We start from the raw sequence: 20,689 nt of genomic DNA on the forward strand, positions 1-20,689 counted from the left end.
TCCACGCTAAGTTGCCCAGTTAAACCTGATCTGATCACTGCATCTATTGCACTCTCTCTGCTAACCATTAATCTGTAGTTGGTTTGGATTACTGCACAAAATTATTTATTACACTTTTGCTGTTAAAGGGAAACTTTTGCTGAGAGAAATATATGTACTGGCTTTGATGATATCTCCTTTTGTAAATTGTCTGGCTGTCGTGTGGATGTAATCACTTTTTTTTTAACAGAAATAGTGTTTATTGAATTTTTCACAAGCATAAGAATAAAACAACATACAAAGTAGAACAACATACAAAGGCAGCGTCAGTTGAGCGAACTTGGTAATAGTAGCAGAGCTGTAGACAATAACAACCACCTTAGAAATGTACATGACAATGTGCCCAGATACGAGCCGCACCTTCGCTCAAAGTCTTGACCCCAGCGTGGGGGTTCCAGACTGCTAAAGCTCTCCCCTCCAAGGAGGTCAACATTATTGAGTCAGGCAAGGAAATCAAGGTAACCAAGGGAAGCCCTGCGAGATTCCAGCTACCCTACACATCAGGTGCTGCGCCCCACTTGGAGCCGCCTTACAACACAAACATAACAATCAACTCACAACACCACACGACAAGTGGACAACAGAGGGGCACAAAGACGCACGGAGACACAGGGGAGGAGGAAAGAAGGGGAGAGAAGGAAGGGGAAGGGGGGGGGGGACTCGGATCTCATTAGACGGCAAATTTCCGCAGACCATTCCCCCAGTGTTGGAATCACCTGGGAATTCCAATGTCTCTGGATCAACGCCCTAGCGGTGTTAACAAAGAATCATAAGAGAGATTTCTTTGCCCGAGAGATGGATCCCGGAAATACCGACAGTATTGCCATTTGAGGCGTGAGATGGAGATCACTGGCAGACATTCTTGAGTACACGTGTGAGATGGTTCACCAGAAGGGGACGATCAGAGGGCAGCTCCACCAGATATGTGATAATGTTCCCACCCCTGTGAGGCACCTCCAGCAGGTGTCCGGTAGAGAGGGAAAAATCTGGTGCATCCGAGCTGGGGCCCTGTACCACCTAGTCAGGAGTTTGTAGTTGCGTTCCTGCACCGCTGAAGACATGCAGAGACTATGAGTGAAGCAGAAGCATTTCCGCCTCTCCTCCTCGGAAAGGACCACGCCCAATTCCTGCTCCCATGCGGAGATGAAGTACGGGGATTCCCCTTCGAGCCCAGAGGATAGGAAGTCATACAGAAACGATATAAGATGAGGCGGGGATTCACCTGTTGCGCATAGTTGTTCAAATGCGGTCAGAGAACCTTGCATAGTCCCCTTACAAAATGTTGAAGTTGGTGGTAAGCAAACCACACATTCTGCGGCACAGGGTCAGGGGCCAACAGTTGGTCCAAGGATTGGAGGGATCCCCCGTGCAGTCCCTGAAAGATGTATGAAGGAGCAGTCGCTTCCCAACACAGGAACCCTCGGACCCCGCATCCAGGGGGGAACTCCGGATGTGCCAGGACAGGGGTCATCAAGCCCCTGGATGTTGCTAGTTTGTATTTGAGGACACAAACTAGCGTCCTCCCGTCACCCTAGGCTCAGTATACCACGAGCTGTAGCTCGCGGTATACTGAGACGCCGCAGTATACCGCGAGCTGCTGCTCGCGGTATACTGAGACGCCGCAGCTCAAGCGGATTCCAACAATTAATGCCGCGATCCGCCCAGCTGCGTGACTGACAGCTGGCTCTGCCTATCTAGAGGCAAAGCCAGCTGTACCCGCCCCCTTCCCCGTCCGTTCTGCCAGTCAGCGCTGGCGGATCGGAGCGGGGAGGGGGAATCCAGCCCCCTCCCTGTCACGGCAGAGAGCCGTGACAGGATCGAGAGGTGAGCGAACGCCGGTATGTGTTCGCTCACCTCCCGATCTACTGAGCCGATCTGTGACAGTCTCATTGTCACAGGTCGGCTAGAACTATGAGGTGAGTGAAAAGCACTCGCCTCATAGTTCTCCTTTAAGCTAACACCTTGCTGCTCAGTGCATGCAATTTACAGAAAACTCAGATGCTATATTTGTCCTAGGTAGGGATGCACCGATACCATTTTTTCCAGACTGAGTACGAGTACCGCTACCTTTCCTCAATTATGCGCAGATTCCAATTACTGATACCCTTTTTTTTTATTGTCATGTGACAGTTTTTCTATAACAATACAGACTAATGATTTTAGGACAGTGGTGGAGCATCAGGGCCAGTCCCAGCTGCAAACACTGCGACCCTGGTAGTTTTACCACTGATTCCAAGCTGTAGAGGGACTACAAATCCCAGCAATACATTATACAGAAATGCAGAATGGCAATCGGCTATAAAAAACTACAAATCCCAGCAATAGATTATGCAGCAATGAAGAATAATACGACCAGCTATAGAGGACTACAAATCCCAGCAGTCAGATAACATGGTACCATGGCTGGGATGAGGGGGAATGCTCTGCAGTGAGATAACATGGTACCATGGCTGAGATGAGGAGGAATGCTTTGCAGTCAGATAACATTGTATTTGTACCACCAACTCTGCCCCCCGAATTTTACCTTCCTTGGAGGGGGCTGCATGGTGCCGTTGTCGGGGTGCAGCCTCTTTCCTCCTTTCTAGTGGGTCCTGCAGCCAGTGCCCTGTCAGTGGTCTTAGGAGGTGGAAGATGTGCGGGCCAGCACTGTATACAGGCGCTAGCAAGCTCAGGACCTTACGGCAACCGAATCAATTAAAAAATTGCAAGTGCTGGTATTGGCTTTTCGTATCGGGGCATTTTCACGAATAGTCGTGAAAATGCCCAGTATCAGCACATCTATTTCTAAGTATCCTAAATGTAAAAACAAGACATCAAGATATTCTTGTGCACCTCAGAAAAATAGCTGAGTCCTCTAAATTAACTTTAATATCTGTTGCTGACTTCAATCCTTACTGCAAACGGGATTTTTGCATAGTTGAAGTTAAAATAGGTTAATCTAACTAATGCCCATTTAGTTTATGGGCACTAATGCAAAATTGGTGCGTTTTCCAGTGTTTGATATTTGCAGATTCAAATTTTTGGCCTGAGCGCTTTGACATTGAGTTCTTAAACCCATACAGACTCCACCATGATGTCTTGCAGACATTAAAACCTTATTGAACAGGGACTGAACAACTGCATATGTAGTTTTTTTAGCTTGAGGGTTCAAGGTCTGCTGTGAGGAGTATAGGTTCAACATGGGAGAGAGTTTATAGTAAAATTACCACATAACTGTAGGCTTTCTAAGAAGAATGAATGTCAAACCTGCTTGTAAAATTGTGAAATATGCTAAGAATGCAGAGGTGAAACATTAAACATATTTATTGTTTTAAATATCTAAATGCACATGAGTTAAGAGGAAACTTACTGGAATCAAAGGGTAACATGATTTTGTAAAATGTCAATTAGCCTCATACTTTTTCCTCATGATTTTCCTAGGTGCTAAGCACAGTTAAAATAAATCCTGCTTTTATTCTTAAAGCCCAACTCCAGCCAAAATTTTGTTAATTTCTAGTTTTGGATACATGTGCAAAAAAATTAAATACCTCCTATTAAAATGTAATTGCTATCTGTGACTCCACTGTGGGTATTTTACCTCACTTAATGTGCTCCTGACTAGAGTGTGACACCAGGTCAAGAAATGAGGGTAGCGATCATCATCGGTACCGGAAGACACAGAAAGTAATGATTACCTAACAGTGGTTCTGACCCTTCTGTGCCATCCCCACTCTGTCCATAATGTTTTTTTAAAAAGTTTTGACTGGAGTTTGGTTTTAAAATGAACCTGTGCTTCAATAGATGTGAAGGCTACAAATGCTCATCCCCTTTTTAGATACTACTTAGCTGGCTTGTTGTGCACAGAACATCTGCAGAAAATAAAAAATACTGGTTATGATTGGATAACTGTTTTCCCTAACTTTTTTCTTCTCATATTGCCACTCTGTGTCTGATCATAAGATTTTAGCAGGCAAACGCATATCATTTAGGAAGAAGGAAGTGATTGAATGTGTGTGTCAGCTTCTACCGAGCAGTTGAGTATTGTCTGTAATAACTATTTTATTTGCACCATAGTTAATTTTGAAGATCAAGCTACCTCCATCCTGGTCCAAGCAGAACTGGTACACAGAGGTTTAGAAATATGTTAAGCGCTGTGCAAACCGTTGGTGCTATATACATATTGTATAATAATAGTGTTAAGACAACAGAACGCACTAGATTCTGGACTTTGCAACACAAAGGCTAAAAACAGAAGTATATTCACTACTCACAGATGGTACAAACCCCCCCCCCCCCCCCCCCTCACACACACACACACACACACACAATAATGAATGTTAGAAAGTCATCCAGCTTAAGCCCCATTAACATTGGCAGTGTCAAACTTGTATGCGTTTAGGTGTATCTAATCTAATCTAATGATTTTTCAATGGTATAATTCAAGCTGAGTGTTTAACTGCCTTTAGATGTAGTCAGTTTAGTTGTTTAGAGAAAATAGAATTCTGTGTTTTCAGGATATAATAAGAAACTCGAAATAGGCTGAACACATGTAAATGCATGTAAACATGGCAAACAGCATGCGGGAGTGAATGTAGTCTAAGGAATAGAGAATGTTCTATGGAGTGGGAGGAGGAAAGAGTAACAGAGGTGAGAATGGGCAGAAAAACATTTAATAGTAATTTAGAAAGCTGAGGTCCACAGTCATTTTGTTTTCTCTTTATCATTTGTAGTTCAAAAGTTTCCCTTTCCTGAGTATTTGTGAAGTTCCATTAAGCAAGTATAACCATTTTTTTTTTACCTTTTCAGTTGGGCTACTCCCTGCATTGCAAAGGTTAAAGTGCTTGTTTGTGTCTAGGTGCAAAAATTAAAATGTTAGACTAACCCGAACTGAGGAGTCGGCAGGCTCTCTTTGCACTCCCTCCAGCCTATCTCCCCCTCTGCTGCAACAATGATATGTCCCTCTGCATCCTCATGTCCTATGTATAGAATGTAATGACTCACAAGCCTTGGGCTCCATTCACACAGGAGCGATTGTCTGCACGTATTCAGCCGGCTGAATACCGGTGGAGCCGCTCTAAACAGAAAAAAACAATGCACTTTTATGTGCATCGCTCAGACTTTTGCGGCGGCTGCACGGTACGAAACCGCGCGGCCCGCAAAATAGTCCAAGCGTGATTTTTTGACAGATTCCAAACGTTCGTGGCTATATAATTATATAGCTGCAAACGAGCGGAATCTGTGCAGAAGATTTTAGTGTTTGCGGTGCCGCGTGGTCTTCTGCACAGTAAACCACTTGGGAAACACGAATGCTATATGTGAATGGAGCCTTAGACTGCTGCATCAGAGGGGGAGAGAGGCTCTAGGGACCGGTCTAACAGCAAGCCGGTTTTCGAGGATTGGGTGAGTTTAACTTTGTTATTTTTGCACCTAGACAAAAAAAATTAAAAAAAGGAGTACTTAACTCTTGCAATATATGGGTAGCCCCATGCAAGGGTTAAGAAAAAGTTTGTCCGGAGTTCTGCTTTTAGGTTATGGCGAAAAAGGACTAAAGCAATTAAAAATACTCTTCAACAAAATCGGTGCATAGAGCCTTCTTACAACACAAAGGAATTTATATGTCTTATTTCTTTAATTGTTCCCTTTAATAGTTTTATGACCTTTCTCACCTCTATGACTCCCCTCCCAGTCTATAGCTCACTTCTCTACTTAGCTGGCTAACGTTCTCATTCTTATTACCCTATATGTATGTGTTTGTGAGTGTACTTCTTAGCAACCCTCCGTGTCCCAGTACTGCTTGGACCTAGAAGAAGTTAGAAGACCTCCGAAAGCTTGTTCTTAAAAAGAAACTGTTACTGCCCATAAAAAAAGCGTCACATTCTAAACAGTGATGCAAGCGTACTAATATTGCTACAATCACCCTAAAGTGAAGTTTAAAAAAAAAAGAACCCGCACTTGAAATGCATCCTAATGTAATCTTGTGATATTTCTGGGCTCTGTTCGCACAAGTGTAATCCATTCCGGTGTTGTAAAAAAAATCCCACATGCTCTATTTTTTCTGGTCTGAAATGCACTAAAATGCATGTAAACGCATACAAAATGCATACAAACGCACTGGACTTCACCCAATAGCCTATTTTAAGCAAAAAAAATGTATTGGAACGTGTCAAAATGCATAAAAAAACGCACTGCACCGCATTTGTAGATCTGCTCCAGATCTGCTCTGGACATGGTGTGAACAAGACCTTACAGTCTCTTTGTCATAGAAAGTGCTGATGGGCAGTTTTTGTTTTCCACAGAACAGTAATTAGAAGGAGTCCGTAAAGAGGTTTACTAAATGCTTACATTGCATGTACTGAACCTCTATAGAATTGTGTTTTTGTCAACAAAAGTGAAAATTCATTCAAGATGTTGAAGAAGGCTCAGCTCCCCAGGGTTGCAATGGAATATCTAGTTAGCAACAAATGGATACAATTTACCTCATGATATAGTATCACCTGCAACATTTTTAGTCACTTTGTCATTACCCTCACATAGGTTGCTTCTGGATCGGTTGAAGAATTCCTTGACACCATATTGGCAAAGCTTTCTGATTGCTGTCCTCCTTCTAATCTGTCCTTGTGGTCAATCCCTATGCCTTCACCAACATGACTACATTTGCTATGTCACTGGGATGAGACTTAGAGCAGCAATAGTGGGTAGTGTCTATAATAAGGTATGCTTTGTTTTTACTTGCTCCTTAAATGTTTAGTCTTCATTCATATTTTAAAGGGAAAAAAATGATCATCTGTCAAAGACTCATGCTTGTCATCCTTTTTTTGAAATTTGCACTAAAAGGTAATTTTTCTAGGTCCACTCAGTACTGGAGTGATGCTTGGACCTAAAAGACAGCGTTCTCTTGAAAAAGCTGTAACAACAGATTTAAAAAAAATCATAGACATGTTTTTGGAAGTGCACTAATAAGACTACAAACAGACTAAAAAAAACAAATAAACCAGACCAAAAAAACTAATAAACAATTGTTACTGCTTTTTCATTTGAATATATACTTGCAGGGAACTCATCAAACTGTTGAAAAGATCCTCCATACTGTACAAGAGTGTATTTTTGTTTGTTTAGGAAATTCCATCTAAATGTTCCCTAATTCCCTGTGACAGGCATATCAGCTATTCAATGAACGTGAAATATATAAATTAAGGAGAAGCTTCATCTATAAACAGAAATTTAAATGATTTTCCTGTGGTTTCTGTAAGCTTTTTCTACAGTACCATAGCAATGTGGCTTGACTTATTCAAATATTACCCTCTTCTCTCCTGTACCATCATGCATCTGATCTATATGTTCTACTAATACTCTCCTTTATAAATTATTTCTTTATTCTGCAAGGCGTTAGTAATTTCCAGCTCTGGAAGGAAAAAATCTTCCACTGGGGAGATTGTGAATCTGATCTCTACGGATATACAAAAACTAATGGACTTGGCAACATGTTTCAACTATATTTGGTCTGCACCTTTTACAATCATTGTGGCAATGTATTTCCTATGGCAGGTATAGTATATTAATTCAGATGTTTACTGCCTAAACAAATGACAAGTCTACAAATGACTGAGTATTGTAGTAAAGACCTTGATGTTACTGAGAACCATAATAGGTAAAGCACTACAAAATACTTACAAATGTTCAACTGCTAAAAAAAATAAAATGAGATGTTATATTTTAGAGCAGCCTTTCTCAACCTTTTCAACCAAGGGAAACCCTTAAAAGGTTTTTTAGATCTCAGGGATCCCCTGAGTAAAAATTATTAGACTTGCGGCTCATGGTACAATTAGCTAATCAGAAAGTTGTAGATATAAAGTCATGTGAAAAAGAAAGTAGACCCACTTTGAATGTTATGGTTTTAAGTATCAGGACATAACAAGAATCATCCGGCTCTTAGCAGGCCTTAAAGTGACATTAAACCCTCAGATTTTTTAACATAAAACAATACTGTAATGTGCGCCTTACTGTAATCCATGGTTGTTTCCCTTCTCTTTGATGCTCTTCCTTTTAAAACTATCTGTTCTCATGCTTGGAGAGAACTTCCCTTTTCAGCTCAGGGCCTCTTCCTGTAGTGCCACAGATTCCTACGCTAAGCTGTGAGGCTGGAGGAATTTCTCGCTGGGCAAGCTTTAGTATCTTGCTACTTGCTAGTCAACCCCGCTGGCTCTCAAAATACCTGAACAATCTGATTGGATGCAGGCATTCTTTAGGTGTTTTGAAAGCCAGCGGGGCCGACTGGCAAGACACTGAAGATTGGCCCAGTGGGAGATTCCTTCATCCACACAGCTTTAGGGTCACAATGCTGCTATTGCATAGATACACCACAGTGACTGTCACCCTAGGACATGAAGTGTGTTATATACAAGAAAAGTATGCAACCATCACATCTTAGGACTGGTAAGGTGCAATATATTACATTTGTGGTTCTGGGTTTAGAAATAAATAAAAAATAAACATATTAGCCTATTTAGAAATATATTACTGTATGGCACAGCTAGTAAAATATATACTGTAACAACTGTTCACTGTGCAACTATACATATTATTATTAAGTAGTAGTGGTAGAAGTAGTTGTATTACTAGTATTTAAACTAGAATAGACAGGAAAGTGTATATTGTTTGTAAATATAAAGACACATTCTATTTATGGGTTCTGTAACAAGGACACTCCACTGTAGTCCAGGTAAGTCAAGGAAACACAGTTTATTGAAAGGGCAAACACAAAATAGCTTGAAACAGCAACATAAGACAGTCCTTGTTATGGCTCTGTAGCTTTCCTCAGCTACAAGACACTCACGCTGCTCACCCCTCGTGAGCCCTCACTCTGCTCTCTTAGCAGACTGTACCGCAGGTCCTCGGGTCACCGACCTTCCTGACCTCTCCCAGCCACCCCTGGCTGTTCCATGCTCTAGAATGCACCCGAGGTGGTCTGTGTCCGTGTGCTCCCTGCACACACACAACTCCAACACTCCCCAGGGTGGAGCTCTCCTGACTCACAGGTGGGGCCCTGAACACATCCCAGCACACTCTTCATGAAGGATGTACAATCAGGTGCTGGTCACTACCAAAGCATGGACCCAGGAATGGAGATTTCATCCCACCCAGAGCTCTAAGAAATCTCCTGGCTCCAGGATCCCAACTATGATCCAGACAACCTGGAAGCAGGTTGTACACGTACTGTCTTCCTGGAGCCACTCAGCCCCTCTGGCTGAGAACCCTGGGTGACTTTGAGGCCACCTAACACCGTGGTATTGGCTTACACTGCCACAGTTCATAAACACTATATGCAGTGACCTGTGTTCTTCTGCACAAGAACAGCACAGATCACCACCGGGGCACAGAGAAAACAATTGTTTTCTATGTTCCCTGTGCACACTGCTGCGCTGACGTGAGGTGGGTTGCAGGGCATTGTGTAAAAATGCAGAAATGCTGCATTTTATCACCACGAATTGGAGATCACCTGAAGTTACTGTCAGTCACGGCAACGCAACTCAGCTGCGATGCATTATCTTTAATGAAGTGTCATTTTGTGACATTTTAATAAAGTAAAAAAAAAAAGAAAACATTTACGTATTGTAATGCACTGAAACAGCACAAACCCCTGTCCCCCACCGCCCGCACAGGAAAACTATATGCCCTATGTGCAGAAACCATTTTTTTTGTTATTTCTATGTTATATTATGCTCCTAAATGCCAGCAAGCTAAATACCACCACAATCACAGTGCAATATCTGAACTTGTAGTCTATTAAGATAGCTGTGTAGCTCAGCTATGTCACAAATCCTGTACAACATTAAGCGGGTTATTATGCTAAAACTGACAAACTATTGAGGTATGAAACTGGTTTGACTACATAACTACTGGAATCAGGCATCTTGAAAAACACCTAAGGGTTCAGAAGTTTAACAAAACAAAAACCAAAGACTTATTATTATTAATTAAAGATGAAGTAAAGCTATTTAAACATGTATTTTTGTAGCCTGTCATTCTTCGCGATTTTCTTTTACTTTTTGATCCAAAGATAAAAAGGAATTAAGGTAATTCTCCTCTGATGCAGTCGTCACCCAAACAAGTGTCCTACTGAAAGATTAACCATCAACTCTTGATGGGGTGACAACTAAAACTTTGGATATCCAGTCATTCCCTTTCCCAGCGACAACAGTCACATGACAAAAATAGAGGGTGAAGCTCCCCAGCAAGCAAGGTCACAGACCTGACAGGGATTCTCTACCGTCCAAACATTTTTCAATTGTTTTGGCTTTACATTTTATATACTTTAATAATAATCTGTAGTCAGTAACACTTATAAGAGAACACCATTCACATGGGTCTCTGAAGCTTGCAATTATCTAATTGCTGAAAATGGGTATGGAAATGTATTGCAGTGTTTTTGGACTGTGGAGGGAAAATTTATAAAAATACAAGAAGAATGTTCAAGCACCATAAAGATGGAGTCTTCTTTTAGATACAACAAGGCATATCGTTTGCCAGGGAATTTCAAGCTGTGAGAACCAGCTGCTTCAACAAAAGTTGATTTGTCAATCAACTTCTGTCAAAGGAGCTGGGTGGAAAATTATCGTCCAAACAGCGCCTGCATGCAATCAGATTATGAAGATATCATTATTAGGAACTATCTAATTTACATGCCATTTAGTAGGAAACAATCTAATGTCTTCTTTGGATGGTGGATCCTTATTGATGCAGTTTATTATTAATAACTGTCTTACTCACACGTCATATGCTGTTTGTGCACCTACTGATATTATTTTTTCTTTCCAGACACTGGGAGTTGCAGTGTTTGCTGGAGTTGGAGTATTTTTTTTGAACCTTCCATTCATGACATTGTTTGGAGTGGTGATCAAAAAGTTGCAGGTAAAACTACATTCTACAGTACTTTTATAATCTGCTAAGAAGAAAAAAAATCAGATCTTATCCATGTGTTTTTTGTTTTACAAAGCACAGATTGCTGAAACAGAAAGCTTACAAAATGTCTGTGAATATTTATGTAAATCTTTAAACATGTTTCACAAATGTCATATTGACTTCTCATCTCCTTATTGAGTATCATGGAGGGTCCCTAACCCACAGGTTGCTTGAACTGTATGTAAATCCAAAACTATTTTTGTTAGTTTTAAATAGAATGTGGAAGTATTAGAAACTTTTTTGTCGCTGTCTTTGTGTCCCTACTGGAGAGAATTTGCCCTCTCTACTGATGACCACTGTCTCTGGTAGAGCAGTGAATTGCTGGTTCTGTAGTGAACACAGGTCTTTTCCCTGCATTTATGCCTGGTAACCCCAGCAAACACCGGTATAACAGCCTTCTTCCTATCTCGCTCTTTGCTGAGCGGGAGAGTGGGCAGAAGGAGGGAGATCAAGCAGCTTCAGCTTTCTTCTTCTCTAGGCTGTGCCTGGCACAGACATGGCATACAAGTTGAAGCAGATCCTAAATAATTAATGAAGAGCAGGGTCTGCTAGATTTTTTTTAGCTTAGTGTCGTCGCCACTCTTTGTGAATTCCCAAGTTTGTTTCCTGAGTGTGGGATATATATCAATGATGGTATATAGTTACTTTACAGGTGAAACTCGAATAATTAGAATATCGTGCAAAAGTAATTGCAGTAAGTGCTGCAAAAGGGGCCCAAACCAAGTACTGAGTACATATGCATGCGTGTACTTTTCAGAGGTCCGATATTGTTCTATGTACAATCCATGTTTTATTGATTGCATGTAATAATCTACTTTTTTGAGGTTGTGGATTTGGGGTTCTTGGGGTTTTCATGAGCTGTAAGCCATAATCATCACAATTATGACAAATCACAGCTTGAATTATCTTGCTTTGCATGTAATGAGTCTATCTCATATATTAGTTTCACCTTTTAAGTTGCATTAGTGAAATAAATGAACTTTGCACGCTATTCTAATTATTCGAGTTTCACCTGTATATGAGGTAAACTCTTGGTAGAGAACACATTTGTGTTTGGGTTACATATATATGCTCCTTTCTGGCAACCCATACCTTTTATTAGGGAGCAGGCTGGTGAGGGACAGAAATGTAGCAGACTAAAGAATGTATTTTAATCTTTTAATTTGCTCTTCTGAACTTATTTTTGGCAAATATAATAATACTGTAAGAAATACGTTGCCATTAAAGTGATTCCGCTCTGGAGGGAGAAGTGAGAAATAGTCTCATCAAATTTTTACTTTCTTGCTTCTGTCCCTGGGTGACAAAGTGCAAGGTGCACTTTGTCCTGTCTTCCTAGGTGTTCCTATTCCTGAAATAGTGTGGTTGCCAGTGTGCCCCCACTGCTGTCCGACCACCCATAAACCAAGGAGACACACAGTTTTGATTTACGGCACTTGTCACAGGCCCCAGGTGCTTCCCCAACACAAGTCCTTTCAGGCTGTATGCAGGGAGAGGGTGGAGTGTCAGCTACAACACAGTGAGAGAAATCTCTCCAATGGGAGAATGCAAAAAAGCGGTTTTAAACCTTCCCTCTCTAATTTAAAATGTAAAACAGTGTCCCCAGCACATTTTCAAGCTAGCCAGCAAAAACAAAAAGGTGGTCCCCTTTGCTGGCTAGCTTGAAAGTGTTCTGGGGGACTCCTTTTGCACTGTTTTGTAAATTGCTCTGTACTTGTGCACCTTTTCCTTTTTGCTAGTTTCAAGCAGATGAGAGCGGCAGCCACCTTTGCTTTTTGGGATTTGGTGCAGACACACACTGAGAGTCTTGCCAGCTGCCTTGTAAAGGTAATGTCTGGGCTTCTGATATGTTGCTGTGCCTTTTAGGAGGATGGTGTTGCCTCCAGGTGAGCCTCCTTTCTTTGTACATTGCTATATACATTATGTTCCCATAGTAGGAAAACTTAGTTCAGAGTTAGGGACCACATTTATCACAGTGTCTTGATGCGGCAATGTGGTTTTCATATGTATTTATAGACGTTCTGTTTTCAACCTGAGTAGTTGAAACAGATTGGTTAGGATTTTTAGCTTAAAAGTGTGCTGGGGACTTTTGCAGGGATTTATATATTGTTCTGCCCATGCGCACCTTTCCTGTTTGCTAGTTTCAAACAGATCAGAGCAGCTGCCATCTTTAGTTTTTTTTATTTATTTAAGATAAAAATAGCCAATCCTGGAATTCCTCTTTAGGAATGCTTGTGTGCCTCAACATTGTCACCAACGATGTATCAGTGACTTCCATGTTTGAGCAGAATGGAAGGTTAATGGCAGCACTTGTGGAAATACTGGTATTTATTTTACCATAAAATATTGTGATATTCATGGTGGTTCCAAATGCATGTTTAAGAAGATCTATCATGTAATATTGATGGTTATATGTAGATTTTAAGAAATATTAGATTTTATTAAAAGTTTTGGGTTAACATTTTTCTATTAACTTCAAAAGTTTGAACAAACTTAATACTTAAAGTGTGTAAAACGTTTTTATTAATATAAGATAGAGCAAGGAAAGGGCAAAACCCACATCAGGTTATTGTTTGATAACCTGATGTGTCCTACTGGGGATATTTTCCTTTACTTCCTATTCTGGGGACACATCAGGAAATCTCTCCAAAGCAAATGAAACGTCCATCATAAATAAAGAGTCAGTGAAGGGTTTTCCCTAACCTCTAGGTTAGATGACAACTCAGAATTTTTTGGATTTCCTATCACTTTCTGTATCAGTGACAATGGTCACCAGGACAAACAGAGGGGTAAATTTCCCCTTAGCAGGGACACAGATAGCAGTAAACACTTGACAAAGGGTCTAGCCTTCCCTAAACAATCATAAACTAAAACAAAATTTTTTCATACACTTTGAATAAGTAAAATTAAATATTCCTTCAAAGGGGATTGTAGTCATTTTAAGTTTTTTATATAGTCTTATATAGTCTTATTTGACTGATTGCTGATTTTGTGTTTCAATGCAAGTCCACAAATAGGGTACTGTATTTCTGATTGAAAAGAATTCACCTTTTGTAAACCCTCCAGTGATGTGAAACATTAACCATTTTCATTGTATCCAGAGACCATGTGATCAAGCTGATTGTCTACCACTCCCAATAATAAGCATATATTGATGATATTTCAGAAATATTTCATAATTTAAATGTAAGAAAATCAAATGAACTAAATAAAAAGATGGCCAAGTATGGTTGTTGTGCAAAGATGATATTTATTATTGTGGAGACAAGCACTTTTGTGTTATAAGCCTTCTCAGAAACGTTTAAATGTTAGTTAAAAATGCCCTTGTCTGCTTGCTGAGATACAAAAAAAGAGAACAGTAAAAGCACATCTTATCTATGCTGATTCACAACCGTGTTTCAGTTGATATGCATACTCAGTGATAATACAGACACACAGAAAAAAGCATATCAGTCTGACAAGAGGTCAGTATGCTGAAGGCAAAAGTCTTTTTACTTTAAAGTGTATTTCCATTAGCTTCACCAAAAAGGATGCCACTTACTTTTCACACAGACCCTAACAACAGATGCTGAACAGGCCAAGTTCAAAATAAAAACACTTGCTGTGCTAGTCATTTTCTGTAAATTAAACTTGATCTATTCACTGGATAATTGGAATTTATCTTTACTGTGGGTAGTATTTTACAGGTTATGGTAACAAGGGACTACAAAATAAAAGTACTCCAACCCAACCAATGCATAGCACAGTAACACCTTCTTAAAAAAAGAAGGTATTCACATGTCCTATTCCATCAAATATACTAAATATAAGAAGATCAGTCCTTATCTCAGGACAGTGGGCAGAGCCATGCAAATCAGTCTTTTATGTCCCAAACAGCCAAATGCACATCCACAACTGCTGGTGTATACTGCAAATATAGCTTATTATAAAGACGTTTATTCCAAACTGCATATAGCTGTTTCAGGATTTTTGGCCAATGATCTGCAGTGTATGGTAACCATGGGTTCTGTGAAGTGTTTGGGACCCAATGAGTATAATCATACAGGATATGGTGAGACAGGATTAACGTAATAAAACCAAATCAGTGCGCATAGCAAGTAAAGCCTACATACAACAGAGGGGGAAGGGTGGGGGGGGATTGATCAAATCTGGAGCAGCTGTACATGGCAACCAATAAGCTTCTCTCTTCAGCTTTTTCAATTACGCCTCATTCACACGAGAAAAGGCCGGCACGTACAGCTCCGTGCACGGCCGTATCGGGCAGCTCCTGGTAAGGACAGGTGCTACATGTCACTAGTATGCAGCCCCTGTCCTGCTCTATGGGAGTACGCAGCCCTACACTCACCCGCCCTGCATGTCCGTGCTGGTGCGAGGGTCCGTACTGGTACGCTGACATGATGGATCTGCATCTGAGCCGGGACACCCGCACCCGTACGGATCTGCACTTGGGGTAGGGTAGGGCAGCGTATGGCCGCGTATTCCCATACAGAAGGACAGGGGCTCCGTACTAATCACACGCAGCACCTGTCCTTCCTGGGAGCTGCCTAACGGCCGTGCACGCGCCACGGAGCTGTAAGTGTCTACTGTGTGTGTGTTGTAATATAGCCATTGCTCCAAGCACACTCCCGTCAAAGACTACAATCTCATGTTTACCAAGCTAACTTGTATTGACCATCACGGGAGGGAGTTTGGAGTGGTGGCTACTTTACAACACATACAAGGACCATGGGAAACAAAAGTAGCCACCCTCCAGAAGGAAGGAAGGACAGTGTCAGTACACATTCAGAGATGATTTGAGGATCCACCGCCGAGTGATACACAAATAAGATACATTTTTGTTAATATTGTACTTGAATGCATTTTTAAGATAAAACTCCAAAGTTTAGTGTCAGTTTATTCCGGTATGGTCACAATGACATAGTTCATGTGTTTTGCTTTTTCTTATTATACTATTTTGGTACCTTGATTTCTTGTAGTTTTATAAATACATTTCTCGCTTGTAATGACAGTTGTGGAATCAATAAATTACTCCTCTACCCCACTGCTCTTCCTAGTGCCTGACTGCAAGTAGAACTGCTCATGGTAGTCCCCTTTGTCCAGAGATAATGTATTGCCTGTTCACTGAGGACTGTGAACGAGAATTACTGCTTATGTAAAAAAAAAAAATGAAACCTAGGGGCTGCCCCAAAATAATTCCTGACAGCACACTTCTGCAAGCCTGGGAGAGGGCCCTAACACCTAACCCACCACGAGAAGATACTATAATAACCCTTATGTATAAAGATACACCCCTCTGTTGGGAACATCAGAAAAACCATTCATCATAATCGAAATATTTTGGAAGCCGACAAGGTATTGTCACCTATCGTGAAACAACCACCTTCATTTATTCTAAAAATAGACCTTTTTGAGACTTCCTAGTACAGGCTGATCACAGACTGTAATATTTTAAAGGCCTGTTCACACCATAGTGTTGTGATAATCGCACAATACTGTGGATTTAGCACACAAGCTTTCGGTACCATGTGCTAGGTGCTTTGCATTGCTGTTGTTTTGAATTGCAACCCAACACACCTCCTGGTGGCCTTGCATGGCAGCACAGCGCATCGTGCACTATTACAATACCTTTCATTGCAGGGAAAAAATACTAAGGTGCGTTGTGTGATATTGTGTGCTAAATCCACGGTATTGTACGATTAACACAACTCTATGGTGTGAATAGGCTCTAGAGATTGTTTTACCTTGCATACACTGGGAAACAATATCAGAACATGGAATACTGTAACACTAATCAATGAGTGTATATTATGGAATGCCGCTGTACCCAGGTACATATTGGCAAGATAATTAACCCTTCCAAAAAAAATCAGAAACATTGAGCTTACATTAAACTGGCTATAGAATACAATAGATTGGTTGAAAAAAACTAGTAGCAATATACCTAGTGTGATAAATTAACTTATTTATTTGCCAAACACCCCCCCCCTCCACCCCAAATGAATGTAACCCCTCTCCCATGCATACTTACCTGAATTTGACAGCCATTGTCTGCAGGAATCTTCATAATCTTCATTTCCGCCGGCCACACTTGTGCTGTTAATCCAAATAGAAGTCTGTGGGGATTCATTGAGCAGGTGCGGCCAGGGCAGAGGAAGAGTTCGGAAGGAGGCTTTGAGAATTCCTGCAGACTGCAGCCATCCAAAAGGAAGCAACGTTAGTTCATCATTTAAGACCTTATGAGTGACATATAGTTATTTGTATGTATCTCCTTTATTTGTTTTCTAAAGGAAGAACAAATGAAACAGAAGGACAGTCGTATAAAACTGATCTCTGAGATTCTTCAAGGTATAAAGGTGCTGAAGCTATATGCTTGGGAGAATGCTTTCATGAAGAAAGTTGAAAGCTTCAGGTTGCTGGAACTGAAAGCAGTGAAGAAGTATGCGCTAATGTTGTCTGGAGCACTGGCATTATTTGTGGCCTCACCCTTCTGGGTAAGCAAGAGATACAGTTCTTTAGGCTTTTACAATTTTATAGCCTCTCTAGCATTTCAATTGTAGGCAAACTGCTAAACTGACATTCAAAATATATGTGTGTGCATTGACTTACTTTTCAAGCCAGACACTGACAGCACAGTCATGTCTCTGACCTCACTTCCTTCCCGGCAGTGAAGCAATATACCTTGTCAAGAGCATGCCCAAGCCAATGATTAAGGGGGCAGCAGCTCACTGAGTAGCGGTGAGCCAATCATTCTGGCAGATTCATGTCTTAAAGTGAATTAGGTGATTCACAGGTGCAGTGAAATTTCATAAAATTTTGGTAACTTGCTCCAAATCAATTTATTTGGCCACTGCATTAGCAATTTTTTTATTATTTGGCAGCCATTCCCATGAAATCTTGTTGCACACCTTTGCCAAACATAATAAGAAAAAACTCCCTGCAGCAGCAATTTGCTGTATGTGTGTTTTTAAAAGCAGTTCTCTGTTATAATGAAAGTTGAAATCTATCCACACATTAGAGTCATTCCAATCATGATGAGGGAGAGAATTATGTGTGGGGTAGTAGCATCTAGGGGTGGTATGAGGTGATATAGGCTTTTCAGTGTACCCCCGTCCTTACACAAGCAGGAATTCATGTATGAATCGATCTTTTTTTAAAAAAAAAGGTTTAAATATATTTTAAAAGATCAATATATTAGAATCTGAGGAAATGTATGGCATATAAATAAATAATTTAATATAGGAGTTTTTTTGTGGTTTACTGTACATTTTGTCCATGTTAAAGGTTTAGCTTGGTAAGAGTATTCCTTCACTGAAAGACTATGCAACAACATAAGAGACTGATAATTACAGGAATAGGAATCCCACAGTCATGTAAGAAATCACCAGGGTTGCAGCAGTTTCACCTGAGACCTAGCTATTGCACTCGATCACTGTCCTGAAATCATTAGTCTGTATTGTTTTAGAAAAACTGTCACATGACACTAAACAAAAATGTATCAGTACTTGTATCTGTGAGTACTTAGTCTTGGAGCTGGAAAAGTATCTGTAAATGTACACTATATTGCCAAACGTACTGGGAAACCCCTCCAAATCATTGGATTCAGGTGTGAAATTTCCTTGCTATTAAATATTCCACGGTCATGACTTACCACCCGGCTTCCTGATTGGTTGGGAAGCCAAGCTGCCTACCAACAAGTGAAGCTGACTTCCTAGCCAATCAGGAAGCCTGGAGGCGGGTCATAACCCACTACCCGGGTTCCTGATTGGAAAGGAAGCCGGCTCCATGTTCCCCCCGGCACTGCCGGTCAGGGAAAGCTCTCCCTCTGATGGTAAGTTCCGGTATCGGAGGTAAGTATCGGAGCATTTGGGCGAGTACGAGTACTCGCCCAAATAGTCGGAATCGGCACAGATACCTATACTAGTATCGGTGCATCCCTAATGCAAATCCATTTTATTGATAGTTGTCCTGCCTATCAATCAACGTCATGACTTGCGTCCCGGCTTCCTGATTGCACAGGAAGCCAGGCAGCCTCCAAAGCCAAGCACTTTCGCTAGAACACCGGCTTCACAGGCATTTGAGAAGACGGGCAATGGGTCATGATCTGCTGCCCAACTTCTTGATAATAGGGACACACGGCACCAATACTCAGCATCGGCGAGTACCGGGGGAAAAAAATATCAGTACTCTGTACCGAAAAAACAGTATTGGTGCATCCATAATTTGCACTAACATGGAGTCTTGGTGCTGGTGACATCTGTATTGGAGTTCTGTTGTGAGTGTCACCATCCACAGTCATTACGAGCATCCGTTACTTTTGGCATATCTGGTAAGGAGTGCAGCAGGGTATATGTATACTGCTTTGTATGGGGGCATCATTTTTGTACAGATTGTATATCAGGGGCCTGTGGCACAATGGCATCTTATGGGGGCATCGTTTATGTACAGAATGCATATCTGGGGACCTGTGGCACACTGGCAAGTTGTGATTAACTCCATATGATTTGTTATACATTGTGATTAACTCCAATGTTATTTAATCACAATATATATGCATAGTGTATACTTTACAAAAAATTGCAGCGAGGCGCTACAGTGTTCAGGTTTGGCTTGAAGAAAAGGTGGCAACCCTACAGTCAGTAGCAGCGAAAGGGGGAAAGAAACCCTCACATGGCCCGCTCCCAATATTTATGTTTTCTCCCAGAATGCACCACTGGCCATGAACCTCTTAGTGATTGGCCAGGGACACATAGATATTCATAACAATCTCTTATAGGTTGCTCTGCTCTGTGGCAAGGATACAGCCAGCAGCAGGCAGATGCAAACAATAACAGATTGTTTAGGGGTAACCAAATGAGCACAGACTATAGATCCGCATCAGATTGATTACAATCTGACAACAACTAAATTTAACTAAGCATTCCTGCTTACAGGGTGCTACACTGTCTATAGAACTCTGTCAACAGGAGGGGCATCTTTCAATCAAATGTACATCACAGCAAGCTCCCAGACCAAAGAGCAAACTCTTCTCACATGTTTCATCAATGTGGCTTACTCATAGAGGTCTCTAGAGGTTTGCTCTTTGGTCTGGGGAGCTTGCTGTGATGTACACCTGATTTTGCATCAATAAACACAGGATTCATCACTTGTATCTTTACAACCTGCACCTGTGGGGGAAATACAGCTTGAGCTGGGCTGCAGAATTGGAGCGGTGAGGATTTTTGCAATACTATTTTGTCATATTTTATTGGGATAAAATAATAATTATCACATCCTCGCATCCTCACTATTCTCTGGTTTCCATCTGAATATGACAATTATGAATGTTTACAGATGAATCTGCAGTGAACCATGACATTGTGGCAATGGTTTAGCTGTTGCATAAAAAATACTAACTACACATACAGTGGGGAAGTTACTTTATATCAAGGTTCCACTACTCGCAAAGAGCCAGTTGCTTTTTAAGACCTGTTTAACACTTCTTGTTTTTTTTCTTTTCCTGTCTGTTTATTTCTTTATACCCTTACATTTTAATTCCTTAGGTTTCTCTGACAATGTTTGGTGTTTTCCTTGCTGTTGATGATAAGAATGTCCTGGATGCCCAGAAGGCCTTTGTCACTATAATATTGCTGAATATTCTCAGGATTCCTCTACGTATGTTCCCGATGGCTGTCACGCTTATTTTCCAGGTATAAAACAGTCCTCCACATTTGCATTC

The 20,689-nt window shown here is 41.0% G+C and overlaps 1 protein-coding gene across 1 annotated transcript in view; it reads left to right on the forward strand.

Moving 5' to 3' along the window:
• LOC108798328 (multidrug resistance-associated protein 1-like) overlaps window positions 1-20,689 on the forward strand; it is a 119,497-nt gene that overhangs the window by 42,047 nt on the left and 56,761 nt on the right. Inside the window, exons 9-13 of the mRNA XM_018570068.1 lie at window positions 6,553-6,730; window positions 7,402-7,563; window positions 10,834-10,926; window positions 17,262-17,465; window positions 20,514-20,660. Coding sequence (XP_018425570.1) covers window positions 6,553-6,730; window positions 7,402-7,563; window positions 10,834-10,926; window positions 17,262-17,465; window positions 20,514-20,660 — 784 coding nt within the window. The remainder of the gene's footprint in view (window positions 1-6,552; window positions 6,731-7,401; window positions 7,564-10,833; window positions 10,927-17,261; window positions 17,466-20,513; window positions 20,661-20,689) is intronic.

Source organism: Nanorana parkeri, unplaced genomic scaffold, assembly GCF_000935625.1.
Source record: "Nanorana parkeri isolate BGI_ZX_2015 unplaced genomic scaffold, ASM93562v1 scaffold1451, whole genome shotgun sequence".
Taxonomy (NCBI): domain Eukaryota; kingdom Metazoa; phylum Chordata; class Amphibia; order Anura; family Dicroglossidae; genus Nanorana; species Nanorana parkeri.